The 23,687-nt window shown below is 45.3% G+C and overlaps 1 protein-coding gene across 4 annotated transcripts in view; it reads right to left on the bottom strand.

Annotated features, from left to right (window-relative positions):
* The window catches only part of nup98 (nucleoporin 98 and 96 precursor), a 105,439-nt gene that overhangs the window by 66,509 nt on the left and 15,243 nt on the right, over nucleotides 1-23,687 (bottom strand). For all 4 annotated transcript variants that reach the window (XM_072262458.1, XM_072262460.1, XM_072262459.1 and 1 more), the window contains exons 2-7: nucleotides 19,305-19,405; nucleotides 12,638-12,742; nucleotides 9,145-9,321; nucleotides 3,540-3,682; nucleotides 2,595-2,702; nucleotides 566-749 (exon numbers count right to left, since the gene is read on the bottom strand). In XM_072262458.1, the coding sequence (XP_072118559.1) occupies nucleotides 566-749; nucleotides 2,595-2,702; nucleotides 3,540-3,682; nucleotides 9,145-9,321; nucleotides 12,638-12,742; nucleotides 19,305-19,380 (793 nt within the window). In that variant the 5' untranslated portion in view covers nucleotides 19,381-19,405. The remainder of the gene's footprint in view (nucleotides 1-565; nucleotides 750-2,594; nucleotides 2,703-3,539; nucleotides 3,683-9,144; nucleotides 9,322-12,637; nucleotides 12,743-19,304; nucleotides 19,406-23,687) is intronic.

Genomic DNA, 23,687 nt, shown 5'->3' with positions numbered 1-23,687 from the left:
CTAAGAAAGGAAATGCTCGCATTGGAGAGGGTCCAGAGGAGGTTCACAAGAATAATTCTGGGAATTAAAGGGTTAACATATAAGGAACATTTGATGACTCTGGACCTGTACTTGCTGGAGTTTTGAAGAAAGAAAGGGGATCTCATTGAAACCTATCAAATATTTAAAGGCTTAAGTGGATGTGAAGAGGATGTTTCCTATAGTGGGAAACTCTTGGACTGGAGAACACAGCCACCAAGAGCATCCCTTTAGAACAGAGATGAAAAGTAATTTCTTTAGCTAGAGGGTGGTGAATCTGTGGAATTCACTGCCACAGATGGCTCCCAAGGCCAAATCATTGGGTATACTTAAAGCAGAGGTTGATAGGTTCCTGATTAGTAAGGTCAAATGTTACAGAGAGAAGCAGAAGAATGGGGTTGAGATAATAAACCAGCAGATGGAATGGTGCAGCGTACATGACAGGCTGACAGTTAATTGCAGACTAACCATTTCACCCCAATAGTTCTTGCTCCCTCCCTCACGCTCCTCTCACTGTGAAGGACCCTTCCCCTGACAGTGAACTCACTTGCTCCGAAGCTCGTTTTGTTCTGACCGAAGTTGAATCCTCCGGTGGGGTTGGCTGGCGTGGCTCCAAACAGCCCAGTTCCAGTACTGGATGTAGCAGTGGACGCGCCAAAGAGTCCACCCCCACCCCCCAGCGGGGCCTGTGGTCCTTTCCGGCCGGCAGTGTAATCTTCCAGTCGTAGCTCCTGGGGAAGGCAAAAGTCATGAGGAATTAGCGTCCATACCCAATAGCGCTGGCCGCGGTCGACTATGGATCTTGTATCCTAGTTGGCTGCATACATAAGCCAGGGCAGTGCAAAGTGGAGAGCAAGCTGTTATCCATGCAGCAGGCTCCCCTGGTCTATGTGTGGAAGTTATGGTAAGGCAAGGGTTAAAGACAACACCCAAGGCTGGGGCAGTAGTAGTCAACACTTCTGATGCGATGGGCTGGGGTGACTGTGACAGTGTAGTCAAGACAACCAGTGACACTGTCCTAGAAAGGTCTTCCTAAACCACAGCATCTATTTACACTATAGGGGATGCCGGAGACAGATGAAAGGAAGGATGTGAAACACATGCAACAACTAAGGGACAATTGCTTTGCTAACTTCAAAATACCATCAGCGGTCATCTTGAAGTTTTGATCAAATTTTAACACCTCTATTGTGAATGGCAACTGATCCTGCAAATAAGGAATTCGCCAAATTTACAAATGGTCAATATTCATAATTGATAAGCCATAGCTGTTTTCTGTCCCGGCTCAGAATAGCACAGGTGAAAGCGGTCCATGCAGTATTTCTTGTGTACAAGTTTTGCAAAAAGTATATTTGAGTTGTAAGGGTGCGAGTGCACATGTGCTGGGCCCAGTTATTTTACCTATTTTATTACTGGTGATGAACGCAAAGGAACGGCAGAGACCGATACACTTTGGCATCAACAGTATCACAGCAGTTGCCAGTCAGCAGTGAACTCAATGCAGGACTGCCTTAGGGACTCCAGCTCTGAACATTACCCCCTCAGGATTTACTCCTGAAGCCTTCCCTGCGAGTGGGTACAGCTGCAAGGCAGCAGAGGTTTGAGATCAGAGTTTTCCTTCTGCTAGATGAACTGCCAATCATGGCTAATGAGCCCCATCTGCCCGAATACAGAGCAGTGAACACATCCAGTGGGCAACATCAATCCCATGCCAACTTCCTTTTTTTTTTAAATCTTTTTATTGAATTAGTACACAAAAGGTAAACCATGTAGAAACTAATACACTGGTGCCATATAAATTTACAAAAAAGATATTAATACATAAAAAAATTAGTACAAACAGTGCAGTTTAGACATAAAATAACAAGATAATATAATAGTATACTAATTTTCCATACATATCAATAAAGAGAAACCCCCCCCCAAAAAAAAACCCAAAAAAAACCCACCGTGCAACTAATCTAAAAAGCAAAGCGATGGGCTAACTAGGTATCAAGTAGACTTAAACAACTTAAAACAATCACGTCCTCAAACCCGACCTCCATTAAAAACAGTTAAAAAGCAAGAAGGGAATGTAAATATGGGCAAAGAGAAAAAAAAATTACATTAAATGAAAATATTGAATAAAAGATCTCCAGGTCTGTTCAAATTTAACTGAAGTATCACAAAGATTACTTCTGATTTTCTGCAAATTTAAACATAATATCATCTGAGAAAACCAAAAGAACGTAGTTGGGGCATTAATCTCCTTCCAATGTTGTAAAATACATTTTTTCGCCATTAAAGTAATAAATGCAATCATTCTACGGGCTGAAGGGGAAAGATTACTGGAAATTTTAGGTAATCCAAAGATAGCAGTAATAGGATGGGGAGAAATATCAGTATTCAATACCTTTGAGATAATATTAAAAATGTCTTTCCAAAAAGTTTCCAAAGTAGGACAGGACCAAAACATATGAGTTAAGGAAGCTATCCATGCCAACTTTCAAACCTCTCAGCTGCATGGAAGCCCAAAGTCAATGGGCCAGGGAGAGGCCATAAACAGCAACTCTCCCCCGAGCAGAGTCTGCGCTCACCTCGAGAGACTTGGTCTCGTACTCCTTCATGGCTGTGATACAGTGATGTTTGGTGCTGATGCTGGTGCTGACGCCCGACTTCACCATCGTGTCGGTGCCTGTTGGAGGCTGCAGATGGACAAAAGGCAAGAGAAATTAAGAGGCTCGTGGCCCGAGAACCTACACATTGTCGTGAGTACACTAAATCATTCAAAATTAATTCTTCTTCCGAAAGGAGCCCTCCTCAATGCACCTCAAGTAAGCTTGGAGCGTCACGGTAGCGAAGCAGTTAGCATGACACTACTACAGCTCCGGGTGTCGGAATTTGGAGCTCAATTCCAGTGTTCTCTGTAAGAAAGTTTACATTCTTCTCGTGAGCACATGGGTTTCCTTCCTGTGCTCCAGATTCCTCCCATAGTCCAAAGGCATACCAGTTAGCAAGTTAAATGCTCATCGTAAGTTGCCCTGTGATTTGGCCAGTATTAAACTGGTGGGTCACTGGGCAGCACATCGAACCTGCTCCATCATTCCATAATGGCTGGATTATTATCCCTCTCAACCCCATTCTCCTGCTTTCTCTCTGTAACCTATGGCACCCTTACTAATCAAAACCCCAATGTTAAATATACCCAATGACTTAACCCCCGTAGCCATCTGTGGCAACAAATTCCACAGATTCACCACCCTCTGGTTAAAGATGTTCCTCATGTGTTCTTAAGGGACATTCCTCTAGTCTGAGGTTGTGTTCTCTAGTCTGAGACTCTCTCACTATAGGAAACATACTCTCCATATCCACTCTCGGCTTTTTGACATTCGATAGGCTTTATTAAGATTCCCCCCTCATTCTTCTAAATTCCAGCGAATACAGGCCCAGAGCCATCAAACACGCCTCATGCATTAACCTGTTTGTTCCCATGATCATTCTAGTGAATATCTTCCAAACCCCCTCCAGCCCACAATACTCACATTGAATTTCACGGTTGTTCCAGTAGGTGCCGTGGCATTGAAGGATGCACCTCCAAAAAGGCTCCCTGATGTACCGCCAAAGGGGTTAGAGGACGTGCTTGTGGTCCCAAACAATCCTCCCCCTGTGGTGTTGGTACCGAAGTCTGAAACAGAAATAGCAGGGTCAACGAGTGGGTGATAAAACACACAAAATGCAGGAGGAACTCAGCAGGCCAGGCAGCATCTACGGAAAAGAGTACAGTTGACATTTTAGGTCAAGACCCTTCAGCGGGATTGGAGAAAAAGATGAGGTGTAGAGTTAAGTTGGGGGGGGGGGGAAGAGAGAAGAGGGAGAGACACAAGGTTATAGGTGAAATGGGGGGGGGGGAGAAAAGATGGAGAGACACAAGCTGATGGGTGAAACCAGGAAGGGGAGGGGTGAAGTAACAAGCTGGGAAGTTGACTTGGAAGCTGTGTGGTTGGAGAGGGGGGAATCTAATAGGAGAGGACAGAGGGCCATGGAAGAAAGAAAAAGGGGAGGGAAGGAGCACCAGACGGGGAAGGAGATAAGGTGAAAGGGGGGAAAAGGGGATGGGGAGCTGGGGGTGGCATTACTGGAAGTTCGAGAAATCGATGTTCATGCCATCAGGTTGGAGATACCCAGATGAAATATAAGGTATCGTTTCTCCAACCTGAATGTGACCTCATGATGACAGTGGAGGCCATTGATAGCCATATTGGAAAGGGAATGGGATGTGGAATTAAAATGAGTGGCCACTGGCACACAAGGGCATGTGCTCAGTGAAGTGGACTCCCAATATACAGTGTATTGTCAACTGTACTCTTTTCCTTAGATGCTGCCTGAATTCCTCCAGAACTGTGTGTTGCTTGGGTTTCTAGCATCTGCAGACTCTCTCCTGATTGTGATTAGTAAAGCAGCCGTTCAGTTTTGCACTGTACCGACACCGACCACACTCTCGACCACAATGCTGCCTGGATTAAAGAGCACATCTTCTGAGGAGAGGTTCAGCGAGCAAGGGGTTTCTCTTTGGAGTGAAGGAGGATGAGAGGTGACTTGATAGAAGTATCTATGATTATTGGGATAGCCAGAGACTTTTACCCCAGGGCAGCAAGGGCTAATAGAAGAGGTTATAATTTTAAGGTGAGTGGGGCAAGTACAAGACCATAGGAGGACTATTAAAGAGAGGACCAGAATATAAAAGCAAGGACTTACTGTTGAGACATTATAACGTACTGGTAAGGCCTCACTTGGAGTATTGTGAGCAGGTTTGGCCCCCGTCTTAGAAAGGGTGCGCTGACACTGGAGAGGGTTCAAAGGAGGTCACAAAATGATTCCAGGATTGTCATATGAAGAATGTTTGACGGCTCTGGGCCTGTATTCACTATAATTAAGAAGAATGATGGGTGACCTTATTGAAACCTATCGAACGGGAAAGGCCTTAGTAGCGTGGACGTGGAGAGGATGTTTCCTATGTTGGGAGACTCTAGGACTAGTGGACGCAGCTTCAGAATAGAGGAGTGTCCTTTTAGGACGGAGATGAGGAGGAATTTCTTTAGCTAGAGAGTGGTGAATCTGTGGAATTCACTGCTACAGACAGCTGTGGAGGCCAATTCATTGGATATATCTAAGGCAGAGGCTGATAGGAAGCTTGATTGGTCAAGGTGTGTAGGGTTATGGGATGAATGCAGGGAGAAAAAGGGATCAGCCATGATAAAATGGCAGGACAGTCTCGATGGGGCAAATGGCCCAATTCTTCCTCTGTATCTTATGGTCTTGTAAGATACAAAAGCAGGATTAGGCCCCTTATCCATTGAGAAGGCTCCACCATTCCATCATGGCTGATTTATTATCTCTCTCAACTCCATTCTCCTACCTTCTCCCTGCAATCTTTGACATCCTAACAAATCAAAAATTATTCAACTCTGCTTAAAGGGGAATGTCATATGCAAATTGGAGGATTATTTAGGAGAGAAGGGTTAGATTGATCTTGCAGTAGGTTAAAAGATCGGCACATCATCTGGGCCAAAGGGCCTGTACTGTACTGTGTTGTGCAGCACATCAACCAGCGCCGCAGCTGTCGTGGAACATTAGGCCATGCATTGGATTCACAGCCAGTTCGTAAATAGAACATCCGTGGCCAACACTGACTAAGAGTGACACACACACTGCACTTTGGTAATAGAAATAAATGTGCAGACTATTTTCTTAACGGGGAGAAGGTCCAAAAATCTGAGATGCAGAGGGACATGGGAGTCCTTGTGTGAGTCGGTTGTAAGGAAGGCGAATGTCATTAGTATTCATTTCAAGTGGTCTAGAATACAAAAGTAAGGGCGTGATGCTGAGGCTTTATAAGACACTGCTGAGGCTTCACCTAGAATATTGTTAACAGTTTTGGGCTCTTTATCTTAGTAAAGATGTGCTGGCATCAGAGAGGGTCCACAGGAGGTTCACAAGGATGATTTCAGGAATCAAAGGGTTATCATATAGGAACACACATCAAAGTTGCTGGTGAACGCAGGTCAGGCAGCATCTTTAGGAAGAGGTACAATCGACGTTTCGGGCCGAGTCCCCTCGTCAGGACAAACCGAAGGAAGAGCTAGTAAGAGATTTGAAAGTGGGAGAGGGAGGGGGAGATCCAAAATGATAGAAGACAGGAGGGGGAGGGATGGAGCCAAGAGCTGGACAGGTGATTGGCAAAAGAGATATGAGGGGACCATGGGCCAGGAGGCCCAGGGAGAAGGAAAAGGGGGAGGGGGGAGAAAAAAAACCCAGAGTATGGGCAAGGGGTATAGTCAGAGGAACGTTTGATGGCCCTGGGTCTGTAGTCGCTGGAATTCAAAAGGATGAGGAGGGATCTCATTGAAACCTTCCTAATGTTGAAAAGCCTAGACAGAGTAGATGTAGAAAGGATGTTTCCCATGGTGGGAGAGTCTAGGACAAGAGGGTACAGCCTTAGAACAGAGGGGCGTTCATTCAAAACAGAGATGCGGAGAAATTTCTTTAAGCCAAAAGGTGGTGAATTTGTTGCCACGTGCAGCTGTGGAGGCCGGGTCTTTGGGTGTATTTAAGGCAGGGATTGATGGGTTCTTGAATGGACATGGCATCAATGGTTACGGGGAGAAGGCCGGGAACTGGGGTTGAGGAGGAGAAAATAAAAGATCAGCCATGATTGAATGGCGGAGCAGACTCAATGGGCCAGATGGCTTAATTCTGCTCCCATGTCTTATGGCCTAAAACGCTGGAGGGACAGCAGGTTTAGGCAGTGTTTATGGAGGGAAATAAATAGTCAATATTTGAGGCAGAGACCCTCCATCAGGGTAAATGGAAACTTCAGGCATTCACTTCCACATTGCCTCTTTACCTACTCTGGTCACCTCGGGGGCACGTGTGTGCATGTGTATGGGAGACAAGGGATCATTCTGCTGTTTTCCTTTGTTTTCTTGTTCCTGCTGCTTCAGATATACAGTTTCAAAAAAGCTTGCTAACCTTTGCAATTACCTGGTTTTCTGCCTAAACTACTAACACACAAACAATTGTACTTCTCATCAATATGGAGTACACCATTCAAACAATCACAGTCTAGATTCACAAAAAACAGGCGAACCTCTGGGGTAATTCCTTCTACAGAAGCTATTTGGAGTCAAGTGTTCTAATCAATGAGATGAGATTGAAGATGTGGGTTGCAGAGGTGTCCTGCTCTATAAAACAACACACAAAGTCAGGTTACTGACAGAGTCTGCTCTTCTCAAGAAAGATCTGTTTATGTGCACCATGCCTTGATCAAAACAACTTTCAGAGGACCTTAGAAGAATTGGAGATACATGAAGCTGGCAAAGGCTACAAAAGCGTTTCTAAAGACCTGAGTGTTCATCAGTTCACAGCAAGAGAAAATGTCTGCAGATGGAGGAAATTCAGTATTGTTGATACTCTCCCTGGGAGTGGGCATCCTGCAAAGATCACACCAAGAACACAACATGCAATGCTGAAGGAGGTGAAAAAGAACCCAAGGATAACAGCAAAAGACCTGCAGAAATCTCTAGAACTTGCTAAAGTCTCTGCTCATGTGTCCACTATAAGAAAAACACTTTAAGCTCAAGGAAGGACATCACTGAGGAAACCACTGCTCATCAAAAAAAATATTGCTGCACATTTCAAGTTTGCAAAAACCTGGATGTTTCACAATACTTCTAGGACAAATGTTCTGCGGACAGTTGAGACAAAAGTTGAACTTTTGGCAGAAATGTACACCAACACCAAAACGTCATGCAAAACGCTGGGAAAGGTTTCACTGCTAACGTAATGGTTTTTCTGTAGCAGCAGTATTTGGGTTATTGCTAGAGATAACGGGGCTTTGAAACGTGTACTGTACAATGGAGTGTTTTTTTCTTCTTGTGTGCCTGAGACCGAGGTGATCTGGATCTTTTGTTCATCGGAAGATGGGAGAGAAGATGCCAGAAAGAAGAGTTTGTAGACACCAAAAAGGAGTGGAGTTGGAGTAGGGCTGGGAGTTGACGAAGCCCAGGGGAAATCAACGGAGGATCAGTGGAAGGGAAACCGTGAGCTCCAGCTTGTACACATTAGACTGCTTGATTAAAGTGGGCCCTTTTCTTTTTGTTTTACTTTACTAGCCCTTTAGTCAAATTAGGAATTATAAAGCTAAATCGTAAATTGCACAGGGTGTACCGTCTGTTATTTCGTGGTACTGATTTGTAACAGGGGAACACATCACACAGCATCCACACAAACAGGAGGTTTTGTACCCCAATCTCACACGTTTGGTGGGGTTAGAGATGGTCTCCCCCAGACTTACACAGCCGACAGTGAAGCATGTTGGAAAGAGTGTCATGGTTTAGGGCTACTTGGCTGCCTCAGAGGCTGGATGGTTTGCAATCATTGAGGGAACAATGAATTCAAAATTGTATCAAGACATTTACAGGAGAATGTCAGGCTAGCGGTCCGTCACATGAAGCTTAACAGAAGTTGGATAATGCAACAAGACAATGATCCGAAACACGAGTAAATCAACAAAAGAATGGTTTAAAAAAGAAAGTTCTTGCTTTGGAATGGCCAAGTCAGAGTTCAGACCTTAACCCAATTGAGATACTGTGGCATGATCCGAAGAGGGCTGTTGATGCAAATTATCTCAGAAATATTGATGAACTGAAACATTTTGTTTGGAGGAATGGTCTAAAATTCCTCCTCGCCGTTGTTCAAGTCCTATCAGCAGCTACAGGAAACATTTGGTGGAAGGTATTACTGCTAAAGGAAGTTCTATCAGTTATTAAATACAAGGGTTCACATACTTTTTCCAGCCTGGACTCTGAATGATTAAACAATGTGTTCAATAAACACATGAAAAGTACAACTGTTGTGTTACCAGTTAAGGCAGATTATGCTTTCTATTATTGTGACTGAGATGACAATCAGACCACATTTTATGAGTAATTAATGCAGAAAAACAGGCAGTACAAAGGGTTCACAAACAACTTCTTGCAACTGTAAATCAGTATTTTGAATCTTGAGTCTGCTTTATCTTAGTCTTGAAGTTCCACCAACACAAGACTCTCCGGCATAAATTAACTCCCCACAAGAGTCCCTGCTTACTTCCGAAGCCTCCGGCCGGCTTGCTCTGGGTGAAGGCATTGCTCTGCTGGTTGGAGAAAAGGCCTCCGGAGCTTGAGCCCCCAAAGATGCTGCTGGATGTTGACGTCCCAAAGCCAAATCCCGCATTGGTGGATGATGGCGCTGGCTGCCCGAAGTTATTGGTGCCAAACAGCCCTCCTGGAGAGAATATTGGAGACCATTAGTAAAGCTTGGGAGACAAGAGCAAGATAGAGAATTCAACAAAGAACTGTTTTAGAATGGAAAGGGCTTCACACAGCTCCTTCATAATCAGTATGTGCATTCATCAAGTGCGAAGATACAGTAACAGGGACCAGATAATGCTTTAGTAATGTAGAACATAAAACAGTACAGTATAGGCCCTTCAGCCCACAATGTTTATGTTGGCCCTTTAACATATTCCAAGATCAATCTATACCTTTCCTCCTGCATAGGCAAAAGGGATGAAAGGAAAAAATGGATGACTATTTGAGACACTCTTAAATGTCTCTGTTTCTGCTCTACCACTCCCGGCAGCGTCCCACACACCCGCCATGTGTGGAAAAAAACCTACCCCTGACACTTCCCCCTCCCCCCATAACTTTCCTCCAATCACCTTAAAATTATGCCCCCTCGCATTATCCTTTTCTGCCCCCGAGGGAAGGGGTGTAATCTCTGGCTGTCTACTAAATCTATGCCTCTTATCACCTTATACACCTCTATCAAGTCAACCTTCATCCTCCATCGAGGGTGTAATAAATACTGATCCAGATCACCAGGGAGAATCTGTTCTGCTAAATAACAGAGGGACTGAGTCAGTCTTGAGTTTGCATCTCATCTGACGGACAGTACTGCAACGAGAGTCTGGAATTTTCCGCTCAGCTCTCCCGAGGGAGACTTGAATCCACAACTTCATAACTCAAGAGTCCATCCTTCTGGAGCACAGCTCTGACTCTCTGGCAAGCACAAATCCAGCTCACTGACTTCCGGGGAACACCTGTCCAACATGACAGATTCGATGTAACCTTATGAAGCAGTGATAAACTGATACTTCGCCACCAGAGACATCACAACCTAAGGTGACATTAGGGGAAAAAAGTACTCAAGAGGTATTTCTATTTGTGACCCATATCAATACCAACCTTAACCAAAGAGAAACAACTTGTATCTGGTCCAAAACATATTCTATTTGGGGGATCTTATTGTGAACTCACTGAAATGGCTGTAACAGAGTCAGACACACAGGAATACACCCTTCAGCCCAGTTAGCTGATGCTAGCCAAGCTGCCTGACTGAGCAAGTCCCATTGGCCTGCATTTGGCCCACATCCCTCTAAATTTTCCTATCCACATATGTCCAAATGTTTTTCAAACACAATTGAACCTGCCTCAACTACATTTCCTGGCAGCTCATTCCATATATCCCACCACCCTCTGGATAGGAAAACTTTAAGTCTTTTACCTCTCACCTTAAAACTAACTTGTAAAGGTGTACAAGATGATAAGAGGCATTGAGAGTGGACAGCCAGAGACTTTCTCCCCCAGGGCAAAAATGGCCAACACGAGGGGCATAATTTTAAGGTGATTGGAGGAAAGTATAGGGTGGATGTCCAAAGTAGCATTACACACACACACACACACACACACACACAGCTGGATCTGTGGATGCACTATCTAGAGTGGCAGTATTAAAGAAACTAAGATACTTCATACTGTATTGTCGCCAGACAATTGATACTAGAACGTACAATCATCACAGCGATATTTGATTCTGCGCTTCCCGCTCCCTGGATTACAAATCGATAGTAAATATTAAAAATTTAAATTATAAATCATAATTAGAAAATAGAAAAATGGAAAGTAAGGTAGTGCAAAAAAGCAGAGAGGCAGATCCGGATATTTGTTAAGTGATAGAAAAATAGTGGACTATGTGGGAGGGAAGGGTCAGCTTGAGGTTAGGGTAGGTTAAAGCAGCGGTCCCCAACCACCAGGCCGCGAGGCAGCAATATGATTTGGTCAGCTGCACCTTTCCTTATTCCCCGTCACGGCCACTGATCAGCCATTACGCATGCGAGGTCATGACCCGCGCGTCATCCATGTCAGGGCGGGAAGGTGATCAACTCCTCGAGCTTGCGAATGATGGTGGGCTGAAAAGTATGTTTGACATAACATCTCTGTCAGCATTTTGGATCAAAGTCAAGGCTAAGTATCCTGAGATAGCCACGAAAGCACTGAAAACGTTGCTTTCATTTCCATAATTTCTCTGCGAAGCGGAGTTTTCTGCAATGAATGCAGCGAAAACTAAACTGCGGAATAGACTGGACATCAGGAACCCCCTTCGAGTATTGTTGTCTCCTATCACCCCTTGATAGGACGGTGTTGTTGCAGGGAAACAAGCCCAGGGCTCCCAGTGATTCAACGATATTGGTGTGTTGCAATGATTTTATATATTTATACGGGGAAAATATGTGCTGTGCGTTTAATATCCAAATATTACTTAAAATGTTATGATGCTAATGACTTATAAGTGACCTATATAACCGTATAACAATTACAGCACGGAAAAAGGCCATCTCAGCCCTTCTAGTCTGTGCCGAACGCTACTCTCACCTAGTCCCGCCGACCTGCACTCAGCCCATAACCCTCCATTCCTTTCCTGTCCATATACCTATCCAATTTTTCTTTAAATGATCATATCAAACCTGCTTTTGCCACTTCTACTGGAAGTTCGTTCGTTGAACACTTCAAGCTCCCCTGATAATTGACTTATCAATATATCTATGCGAGGAAAATATGTGCTGTGTGTTAATATTAAATTCGTTAGATAAACCCTTTTAGAAACAAAATTGAGTGTATTACCCACGTATCACCTATATTCCAGTAGTGATTAACACCCACCCCCATGAACAGAATCGCCAAAAAGGATTTGCTTGGGAGGTGGGGGGGGGGGGGGGGGAGAGGAATCGGCAGGTCACAACACGCATGCGCATTGGTGCCCGCGCAAGGCTTCATGGTCATTGCAGTCTTTTGGGTAAACAATGCATTTGACTGCTACTCTTGTTCGTTGGCAACCCTACCCCCCCCCCACCCCCCAGTCGGCCAGTCCGCAAGAATATTGTCAATATTAAACCGGTCCGCAGTGCAAAAATGGGTTAAAGAGTCGGCACAACATTGTGGGCTGAAGGGCCTTTACTGTGCTGTAGTGTTCTACGTTCTAACCTCCTCGTTTTATATCCTCACCGACCCTGTGGGATGAAGGTGTGAGAGGGGAAACGGTGACACTCACAATATCTATTCCCCCCACGAATTTACAAACACAGGACCATAAGACATTAGAGCAGAATTAGGCCATTTGGCCCATCGAGTCTGCACTGCCAAACATGTACAAGGTCACCCTTAAATGTCTCCAACGAAAGACAGTATAGAAACGCTGATCTCCTTCCCGCCACTTGAAACCCAACCACGAGATCAGCAGGAAGAATGGATAGAGCCCAAACCTGGTTTAGTTTGAGTACTTCCAAAGAGTCCACCGCCTGCGTTGGCGGCTGTGCCAAAGCCAGCTGTTGCCGTGCCAAACCCACCGAATCCAGGAGTAGCAGCATCTGGAAAACAAGAGATTACAGATTAGTAGGGTACTGGGGCGTGAAGGGTGAACAAGAGGCGAATAGGTGCCTATTGAAGCCTGCGCTACCATTCAACAAGACCACCAGTGAACTTGAGCACTTGCTTACATGCTTGTGCTGCAGACTCAAATGTGACATTCATAAAAATCCACTGAAGATCTTTTGCATGTGGGTTTGAAGAGATTTGGCATGTCAACAAATACACTCAAAAGATGTATTGTGGAGAGCATTCTGACAGGCTGCATCACTGTCTGGTTTGGGGGGCGGGGGATACTGCACAGGACCGAAAGAAGCTGCAGAGGGTTGTAAATCTAGTCAGCTCCATCTTGGGTACCAGCCTACAAAGTAACCAGGACATCGTCAGGGAGCAGTGTCTCAGAAAGGCAGCGTCCATTATTAAGGACCTCCAGCACCCAGGGCATGCCCTTTTCTCACTGTTACCATCAGGTAGGAGATACAGAAGCCTGAAGGCACACACTCAGCGATTCAGGAACAGCTTCTTCCCCTCTGCCATCTGATTCCCAAATGGACATTTTTTTTTAATATAGTATTTGTTTTCACACATTTTTTAAAAAATCTATTCAATAGATTCACAGGGCTCATATGTCCAAAGATAAGTTAGCTCATTTTTATTGCCATACAAATCCTATTTGTGATAGATGTAATTCTGAGGTAGCTTCCTCAACACCTATGTTCTGGTCTTGTCCTCTTTTAGAAAAGTATTCTAAAGATATTTTTGATATTATTTCGGCAGTTCTGCATATTGATTTACAACCTCAACCTATTACTGCAATTTTTGGACCACCAGTGATAGACTCTAGTTGTTTATCTGTGTCAGCTTATCGCCTAATTGCATTTGTTACATTAATAGCCAGAAGATCCAGTTTATTTAAATGGAAAGATTCTAATTCCCCCACTACATTTCAATGGTTTTCCCAAACGATAGCACGCATAAACTTGGAAAAAATTAGGAGTGGTACTATGGATCCTTCAGTTAAATTTGAAGAAACTTGGAGGCCATTTATTCAATATTTTCATATGATGTAAGTTGACCCTTTCTGAATCCTTTGTAGTAATTTTTTTGTTCATGTATAGAGGAGCAGATTTAACGACAAATAATTTTAAACGAGGTAATATGACAGCCCAAGCTTTGTTTGTTTGTTTGTTTTTTTTTTAAGTTTAGTTTAGGGGGTTTTCTTTTTCTCTCTTTATAAAATATTTTTCATGGTCAATTACTATGAGATTGGGAAGCTAAACTACATTTGTTACTTGGAATTTGTGCTTGTACATGTTAACAGTTATTATTGTAATCCCGATCTCTATGAGGAAGGAAAGAAAGAGACGAGAGACGATTCCTAAATGGACATTGAACCCTTGGACACTAGCTCACTTTTTAAAAAAAATATACAGTATTTGTTTTTTTGCACATTTTTAAAATCTATTCAACATACATATACTGTAATTGATTTACTTATCAATTTATTACTTTTTTATTTTATTTTTTTCCTCTGCTAGATTATGTATTGCATTGTACTGCTGCTAAGTTAACAAATTTCACGTCACATGCTGGTAATAATAAACCTGATTCTGACACTCAGGAGACAGTCACATAGTCTACAGAACTCAAGCAAAACAACTGGTTGTTTTAGCAGAGAAGGTGAAGTAGAATCCTGAGGAATTCTATAGCTATATTAACAAAAGGATGGCAAGGAACAAAACTGGTCCTCTGAGAGATCAGAATGGTAATCTATGTGTGGAGCCAAAAGAGATAGGGAAGCTCCTGAATAGATTTTTTACATCTGTATTTAGTCGGGAGATGGACAGAGTCTACAGAAGCGAGACAAGTAGCAGCGAGGTGACCATATACAAATACAAATCACAGAGGAGGTGATGTTTGTGTAGCTCCCCCGGCCACCCTCAGGGTCGCTTGGCTCGCCGTCGTCTAGGGAAACAGCCTCGGCCCCGCCAAACTGGGTAATTCGTTTGTGTGGATGCTGTGTGAGGTACCTCACCCCGCCCAAATAACAGACAATACACCAGATACGATTAAATGATTTACAGTTTATAGATATTACTGGAACTATATAATTAAAAAAGAATAAAATATAAAAGGAAAATAAAAGGCGCCACACTTATCAAAGTTCAATCTCTTCGTGCACAAAAACCGTTGGAGCTCAAGACCTTCTTCTTCACCCTGCAACCCCCTCGGACCACCTCGACCAGCCACCTGGGACCAACAATGGTGGTCGACCAGACGCTCCACACGAGTCTGTCTCCGTCTCCTCGCCGAACGTCCCGCTCGGGGTCCGACCCCGTTAGCGGACTCACAGCACCTGGTCCATCCTCTGTCTCGCTCTCCCGCCTTCTGCCCCAAAACCCCGCGCATACAGTATCTTCAAATACACCAAAAACATAACAACTATCCCAATTGGTTAATAGCACTCTCTTATCACACTCTAAAGCAAAAACAAGCTGCTAGCGCAAACTTTCTCAGCGTTTAACACAAAGCCGCATTCCCCAGATTAACATAACAAAGACGCCATTTTAATCAGCCTCCGCAGTAACATAAAAGTCGAAACCCCCTTACACTCTCCCCCTACCAAATAAAGTCATGTCCTCATGACTTCTAAATAACTCGCCAACCAGTCCTGCAGACACACAACACACACATACACAAATACACACAGTGACAGTGCTCCCCAAACAGTGGACCTTACTCCCGTCCCACGGGCGCTACATAGGCCAACCTATCTGGGAGCTTCTTAACCCTCCGAGACCTCCGTTGTCCCTCACTTAAACCCAAAAGGCTCAGACACTACTAGGGATACCTCGGGCCTGCTTGCCAACTCCTCTCTCACTCAGGCCACCATTACAGCTCGGAGCCCCCTGTCTCGTGTCCGGGGCCCCGCCTCTCCTCCTTCCTGATCCTGCCGTAACTCAGACTGCCCACAGCTAGCCCTCCCCACTACACTTGACTCAGTGGGAGAAGAGCCAAAGGTCTCTTCCTCAATCACGGGGAAGTTAGCGAAAGGCAGCATGTACCACATGTGCAGCACATCATCCTTCGAATCCGTATCCTTCCTCATTCCCGCGATCGGTAGTTGCTGTTTAAGTTTCTCCAAACTGAAACATTTAGCCGGGGCTACCCCTTCAGCCTCCTGCAGTCGAGACGTCAGCTTCTTTGGGGACTCCTTCAACTCTCGCCACAGCCTCAGCAGTTCTGACTCAGGGTTCCTGGCCATCTCAATCTGGGACGCAGTTACCCCACCAGCTTCTTCCTCCCTGACCTGAAAAGCAGCAGTTAAAGGATGTTCAGCCTCCGGTTGTTTCTTCCTGAGGACGTCTTCCAGGTCAACTTTCAGTTTTTCCACTTCATTTAAACTCATGATAGTCATCTTCAGGTTCCTTTCAAGCGTCCGCCTCCCTTTTCCGAGATCTGTCCTCCATTTCTTTACCTCCTTGGGAGTGTAGTCAAACTCCCCTCCCTGGGCTCTCGGTTTTCTGTTGACCTTAGTCAGAACACTTCCTTGATCTTACCCAACTTGCAAGTCTTCCAATCTGTTTTGAATCGACGTCTTGAGTTTGTGCTGATCCCTTCAAAGATGGGTCATTGTTTCTTCTCGCTGGATTAATTCATCAGTACATGACCGCAGTGCGGTGCAAATCCCCTCTCTTCCCTGTGTCTCATTCAGGTTGACGACCTGGGTTTCCATCCCCAGGTCCACCACCGTCTGTCCCAACACCAGGAAGTTCAACTGGTATGTTGGGTCATTTTTCTCACATTGCACCAAACTCCTCTGGCCAAAAACTCCTCCACATTTGACACTTCGCTTCGGTCGCCCGGGCTCAGCCACTCGCCTCGCCACATAGACCCCCAGGCGAATCCAAGCTCTAGGCAGACATCCACATACGTCAAAACTCCACACACCTTCACTTCCCCCATGGTCTTCCTCATGCCCCGCGGGAAGGATGCAGGGGCTCCAGATATGCCCTTGGGCATCTTTTCAGATCGGAAGAATCCTAGGGAACTAGTAAAGGCCATCTTCAGCTCAACAGCCGCACTCCTCAGGATCTGGCAACATCCACCCCTCAGATGCAGCACATTAAACCACATTGCATAATCCACACACACGCTGCCTTCATCTTCCACGCCGCCAGGGTCCAGTTGCCGCGACCTCTCTCTCACTGAGGTGTCTTCAGCGGTCAACTCCCCTCCCTCATGGTAGTTCGGAGCATCTACTAAGAGGGTCTCACCCTCAGCTACTTTCCCCAAGCCGTACCACCGCTGGGTCTCGTTTAAATTCGGTACTGGCTCAAGGCTGCTACACACGTCCTCAGAAGCAACTCGACACGCTGGGTGCCCAGAAAATGCCTTCATGACCTCCAGGGTCATTAACCAATCATCGTCTTCTAGATAACTACTGCCACTAGTACCCAAAGTCTCCGGTGCCCTTGCGGTTGTCAAGGATAAATGCTTCAGACACCGGTTGTAAAACGAACTGTACAACAACTTGATCTGTGCCCCGGGGTCGAGGATAGTTTTAGCATCGCTTCCCTCTATTCATAGCAACACCCTGGGGCGTGGCCCCTCGAAGCCTTCAGGAATAGGGTCTTTTCCTTTCGGAAGTTCATCGGTACGTTGCTGGGAACGTGCTTCCCCAGAGACCTCAAGCCGTTCCCTCACTGGGCCTCCACTAAGTTTCCCGACACCTCTCCGATCAGCTGAACAACTGATCCCCCTGGCACTGCAAGCAATTTAGCCGCCCTCCTAGCCAGAGAAGACACACTGAAAACTCCCCCCCCACTTTCAAATAACTGACAGCTGTCACTATGGTGTAAGTGAACCTGACAGCTCTAACACTGTCACCGGCCCGCCTACTCAAACTTTCAACCAATCCCTGTCACTCTCCCTCAACCGAGCACTGCCACTCATCTAACAACTGAGAGATCCGCTCCGCCCACGCCTTGCATGCCTCCGCCCCTCTTGGGGTGGACACTATCCCAAACACCAGGCAGAGCCTGCCATAGCTGGAATATTTATTCGCAGACTCTACCTCCAAATCAGACCACTCTTTCCTCTCTCTCCCAACAGCATGGGCAGCCCCGAGTTCCACCTCCAACTCGTCAATGCCAGTCTGAACTCGAACAAAGACCTCACCCACAACGCATACAGCAATCAACAGCAAATAACCCACAGAGACACACATTACAGATTTAAACAGGGCACCCACACAGCATACCAGTAGACTCAATCTCGGACAAAGCCCACACAATGTAGCCACCCCCCCCCCCGGCCACCCTCAGGGTCGCTTGGCTCACCGTCGTCTAGGGAAACAGCCTCGGCCCCGGCAAACTGGGTAATTCGTTTGTGTGGATGCTGTGTGAGGTACCCCACCCCGCCCAAATAACAGACAATACACCAGATACGATTAAATGATTTACAGTTTATAGATATTACTGGAACTATATAATTAAAAGAGAATAAAATATAAAAGGAAACTAAAAGGCGCCACACTTATCAAAGTTCAATCTCTTCGTGCACAAAAACCATTGGAGCTCAAGGATCTTCTTCTTCACCGTGCGACCCCCTCGGACCACCTCGACCAGCCGCCTGGGACCAACAACGGTGGTTGGCCAGACGCTCCACACGAGTCTGTCTCCATCTCCTCGCCGAACGTCCCGCTCGGGGTCTGACCCCGTTAGCGGACTCACAGCACCTGGTCCATCCTCTGTCTCGCTCTCCCGCCTTCTGCCCCAAAACCCCGCGCATACAGTATCTTCAAATACACCAAAACCATAACAACTATCCCAATTGGTTAATAGCGCTCTCTTATCACACTCTAAAGCAAAAACAAGCTGCTAGCGCAAACTTTCTCAGCGTTTAACACAACAAAGCCGCATTCCCCAGATTAACATAACAAAGACGCCATTTTAATTAGCCTCTGCAGTAACATAAAAGTCGAAACCCCCTTACATTTGTTTGAGGCAAATTAGGGCCTGACAAGATGCTTCCACAGACCTTGTGGGAGGCTAGTGCAGAAATTGCAAATGCACTGGCAGAGGTAATTAAAATGTCCTTAGTTACAGGTAAGATGCAAGAATACTGGCGAATAGCCAATATTATACCGTTATTAGGGAAAAGCTTTAAGAATAAGACAAACAATTATAGGCAGGTGATCTTGATGCCAAATATAGGAAAATTATTGGATGGTATTATAAGAGACCAGGTAAGTATTTGGATGGGCAGGGCCTAATTAGGGATAGTCATCGTGACTTCTAGATTGGCTGAAGGGCATGTCTACGTGCTGTAGGGTTCTAAAACTCTGCAGAATTATTGCCAAGCCCCACCTAATTCAGAACGGTGTTTGGTAAACACAAATTGTCATCCCTGTCCTGTGTGGAGAGAGTGAATTACAGAGACCCATGCAAGTGCACTCTCATGGCCAGCAAGCTGGTAACCGTGACTTCTCCAACCCCGCGCTAACCCAGAATCAAAGCCCGCCTCATCCTCACCAACACACAAAATGGAAAAATAACTTACTTTGCCCAAATGCCGAGGTGGTGAATCCACTCGTGTTGCCGAAGGTGGGGGTGCCAAACTGTGACTTGTTAAACATCCTGTCGGATTAGAGAGGGCAGCAACTGTGAAGAGAAACAGATCCAATTTGAACAATTGGTCAGCTGGAACTCAAACCACAGAAGCTCCATAGTCAAAGTGAAATTTTTACCAAAGTACAGCACATATATGTCATATACCACCTTAAGATTTTCTTGCAGGCATTCACAGGAAAATAAAGAAATACAATAGAATACGAAAGTGTATATATAAATACTGACAATCAATGTGCAAAAGATGTTTATCAATACAGTATTGTGCAAGTCTTAGGCATGTGTGTGTGTATGTATATATATATAGACAGCTAGGGTGCCTAAGACTTTTACACAGTACTGTATATTAATTAAAATAGGAAGACAGTTGAGAAACAGAAATAACAATACTTAGCTTTATTAGCTCAGTAGTATCAAGTGTTATTTGGTAAATGGAAAGACATAATATACAGTCTCGTACTCTCAGTCGCTTCACGCCACGGAAACTGGCCTGATGAGCCTACAAGGCTTGGGACAGACTTTAACTTTAACTATGATGTCTCCATGTCTGATCTCCAACATCCGTGTCCACCGGTGGTCCAGTTCTTGTAGCTATCCTACCGGGTGCCCACTTCACTTCCTAGTAATCACACACTAGAACTTCCTGTCCAATCTCAAAGCTCCTTGCTGCTTCACTTGGCAACTGGCTGATCAGTTTATTCTGCACTTCCCTCCATAGATCTGGTTTCAGGAGGTCTATGTGAGATCTCAGACTCCAGTTCATGAACAGCACTGCAGGTGTTTGATTTCTCATCGCATCAACAGAGCTCCAAAACACAAAAAGGAAGTTATCCACCTTGTGCTGTAAAGAAATGTCTTCCTTGTCCATCACTTTAACAGACTTCTTGACAGTTTGGATAAACCTTTCAGCTAACCCATTAGGAATTAGAGTTTACTCTTAATAATTTCTCCTTTGGCTCCTCCCACTTCCTCCAAACTAAAGGTGTAGCTATGGGCACCCGTATGGGTCCTAGCATTCCCTGCCTTTTTGTTGGGTTTGTGGAACAATCTATGTTCCGTGCCTATTCTGGTATCTGTCCCCTACTTTTCCTTCGCTACATTGACGACTGCATTGGCGCTGCTTCCTGCACGCATGCAAAGCTCGTTGACTTTACTAACTTTGCCTCCAACTTTCACCCTGCCCTCAAGTTTACCTGGTCCATTTCCGACACCTCCCTCCCCTTTCCAGATCTTTCTGTCTCTGTCTCTGGAGACAGCTTATCCACTGATGTCTACTATAAGCCTACTGACTCTCACAGCTATCTGGACTATTCCTCTTCTCACCCTGTCTCTTGCAAAAACGCCATCCCCTTCTCGCAATTCCTCCGTCTCCGCCGCATCTGCTCTCAGGACGAGGCTTTTCATTCTAGGACGAGGGAGATGTCCTCCTTTTTAAAAAAGGGCTTCCCTTCCTCCACTATCAACTCTGCTCTCAAACGCATCTCCCCCATTTCACATACATCTGCTCTCACTCCATCCTCCTGCCACCCCACTAGGAATAGGGTTCCCCTGGTCCTCACCTACCACCCCATCAGCCTCCGGGTCCAACATATTATTCTTCGTAACTTGCGCCACCTCCAACGGGAGCCCACCACGAAGCACATCTTTCCCTCCGCCCCCCACCGCTACACGACTCCCTTGTCCATTCGTCCCCCCCCCATTCCTCCCCACTGATCTCTCTCCTGGCACTTATCCGTGTAAGTGGAACAAGTGCTACACATGCTCTTACACTTCCTCCCTTACCACCATTCAGGGCCCCAGACAGTCCTTCCAGGTGAGGCAACACTTCACCTGTGAGTCGGCTGGGGTGATATACTGCGTCCGGTGCTCCCGATGTGGCCTTCTATATATTGGCGAGACCCGACACAGACTGGGAGACCGCTTTGCTGAACACCTACGCTCTGTCCGCCAGAGAAAGCAGGATCTCTCAGTGGCCACACATTTTAATTCCACTTCCCATTCCCATTCTGACATGTCTATCCACGGCCTCCTCTACTGTAAAGATGAAGCCACACTCAGGTTGGAGGAACAACACCTTATATTCCGTCTGGGTAGCCTCCAACCTGATGGCATGAACATCGACTTCTCTAACTTCCGCTAATGCCGCACCTCCCCGCCCCCCCCCCGTACCCCACCTGTTATTTATTTTTATACACACATTCTTTCTCTCACTCTCCTTTTTCTCCCTCTGTCCCTCTGACTATACCCCTTGCCCATCCTCTGGGTTCCCCGCCCCCGCCTTTCTTCCCAGACCTCCTGTCCCATGATCCTCTCGTATCCCTTTTGCCTATCACCTGTCCAGCTCTTGGCTCCATCCCTCCCCCTCCTGTCTTCTCCTATCATTTTGGATCTCCCCCTCCCCCTCTCAAATCTCTATCTCTTCCTTCAGTTAGTCCTGACAAAGGGTCTTCGCCTGAAACGTCAACTGTACCTCTTCCTAGTGATGCTGCCTGGCCTGCTGCGTTCACCAGCAACTTTGATGTGTGTTGGTTGAGCAAACCCATTTGTTGCTGGGTGATGAGAAGCTAACTTGAAATGTCTGATGCCATTTTCTTCATGAAGTCGGGCTTCTTCTGATATGTATTATGGTCTGTTGTCACTCACAATTGTTCTGGTAAGCCATTTCTTGCGAAGGTAGTCCTCAAAGCAGAGACAGCCTTTGCTGAGGTGGTTGACTTCATTGGTATAACGTCCAGCCGCTCTGAGTGAGCATCCACAGCAATCAGAAACATGGAGTCCATGAATGGCCCAGCAAAGTCAATATGTACTCTGTCATGGTGATGATAGCCACTCCCAGGGGCGTAACGTTGCCTGTGGGGGTGCATTTTGAACTTTGTGGCATTCTGAAGAGCTTTTGGCCAAGTCTTCAACCTGTCCCTTCTCAGACACCTTCTAATTAGCATTAAACAGCTGTGACAGCCTCTGGTTACTGCTACCATCTGATGACGTACTGAGAGCTTTGATTGAGTGGCGGTCTGGTTGGATTTTTCTCAACCATTCACATCTGAAATGTGCTGGCTCTCCACTTTTCAAAGCAAAGTTCTAACTGTGTGGTTAGCCTCCATACGTCACATTTACTTTCAGTTTTCCTTTGGGAGACACTTTTTCACCTAAGTCTTTAACATCACTCAAGTAGTCTCTAATGATATCTCAGAAAACAGTCTGACCCTGTATCCAGCTCCTTTTTCAGTTTTCTACCAGACATATCCATTGTGATCCATATTACATTGCAATCCGCTTCAGTAATACTCTGTCATTCTACACATGACAGTGCACGTTTGTCAAACCCTATTGTCTGATTCTGTTTTACATTCGGTAACTTTATACATTTGCTTAGTTTTGTATTTGAGACTTTTCACTCAGTTGTGCTTTTTGTCTGCCTTGCACACACTCTCTGTGACTTGCAGTGATACCTTCTGCAGACATTTTCTTTGAACTAACAGTCATCTGCATCATGGGAAGATTTGCCAAATCGATAGCATTTTTGGTTTTTTGCACAATTCAGGGACATTTTGTGAATTTCACATTTAACCTTTTTCATAGTTCTGCTGCACCCTTTGCTGCAGTCTCCCACGATACTGCAATGGTCAATGCCCATTACAAGGTTAGGTCTCTTCTGACAGAGGCCTCGTTTGAGTGCTTTGACCATGCATGCCACGTACAAGTCTGCCCCTTAGTGCATCAGAAAGTCTATCTCTAAAGTCACAGTACTGGGAAAGTTTGTGCAGTTCTGCAATGTATTCAAAATTGACTGGTTCTTTTTGTAAAATCTAAAACTCTCAGCTATTACCAGTGGTTTAGGACTCAAATGATTTTGTAAAATTGTAACAATTTCATTGAATGTCTTGCTTGCTGGCTTTTCAGGGATTACTAAATTGCATAAGAGACTCGCACCCATTAAGCAAAGAAGTGTAAGGGCTTTCTTTTGCTCCTCCATGTTGTGCACCTTACAATACAGTTCCACCTTCTCAATATACGACTCCCAGACTTATTGGTGCTATCAAATTTGCTAACTTTCCTGACTGAAGTCATCGCCATGTTACTTTCACTTTAAATTTAGTGCATCTATGCCGTACCCGCGCCCTCGTTAGTATTTGTGACGGCTTTCTCATGCTGTTTAACTCTCGCTGTTTCATCCCATAACTGTCAGTGCAGTTCGTGATACTTTCTGAGAGTCAGGTTCACACTCATCACTAATTTGTTGTGTCTGTGCACAACAAGTTATCGATTAAATAAAAGCACGCACACGGCAGATGGTTTTGACTGGTATATTCAC

This window comes from Mobula birostris, chromosome 7 (genome assembly GCF_030028105.1).
Source record: "Mobula birostris isolate sMobBir1 chromosome 7, sMobBir1.hap1, whole genome shotgun sequence".
NCBI lineage: Eukaryota > Metazoa > Chordata > Chondrichthyes > Myliobatiformes > Myliobatidae > Mobula > Mobula birostris.
Note: the sequence above shows the minus strand (reverse complement) of the source record. Positions and strands in the feature narration are given on the sequence as shown.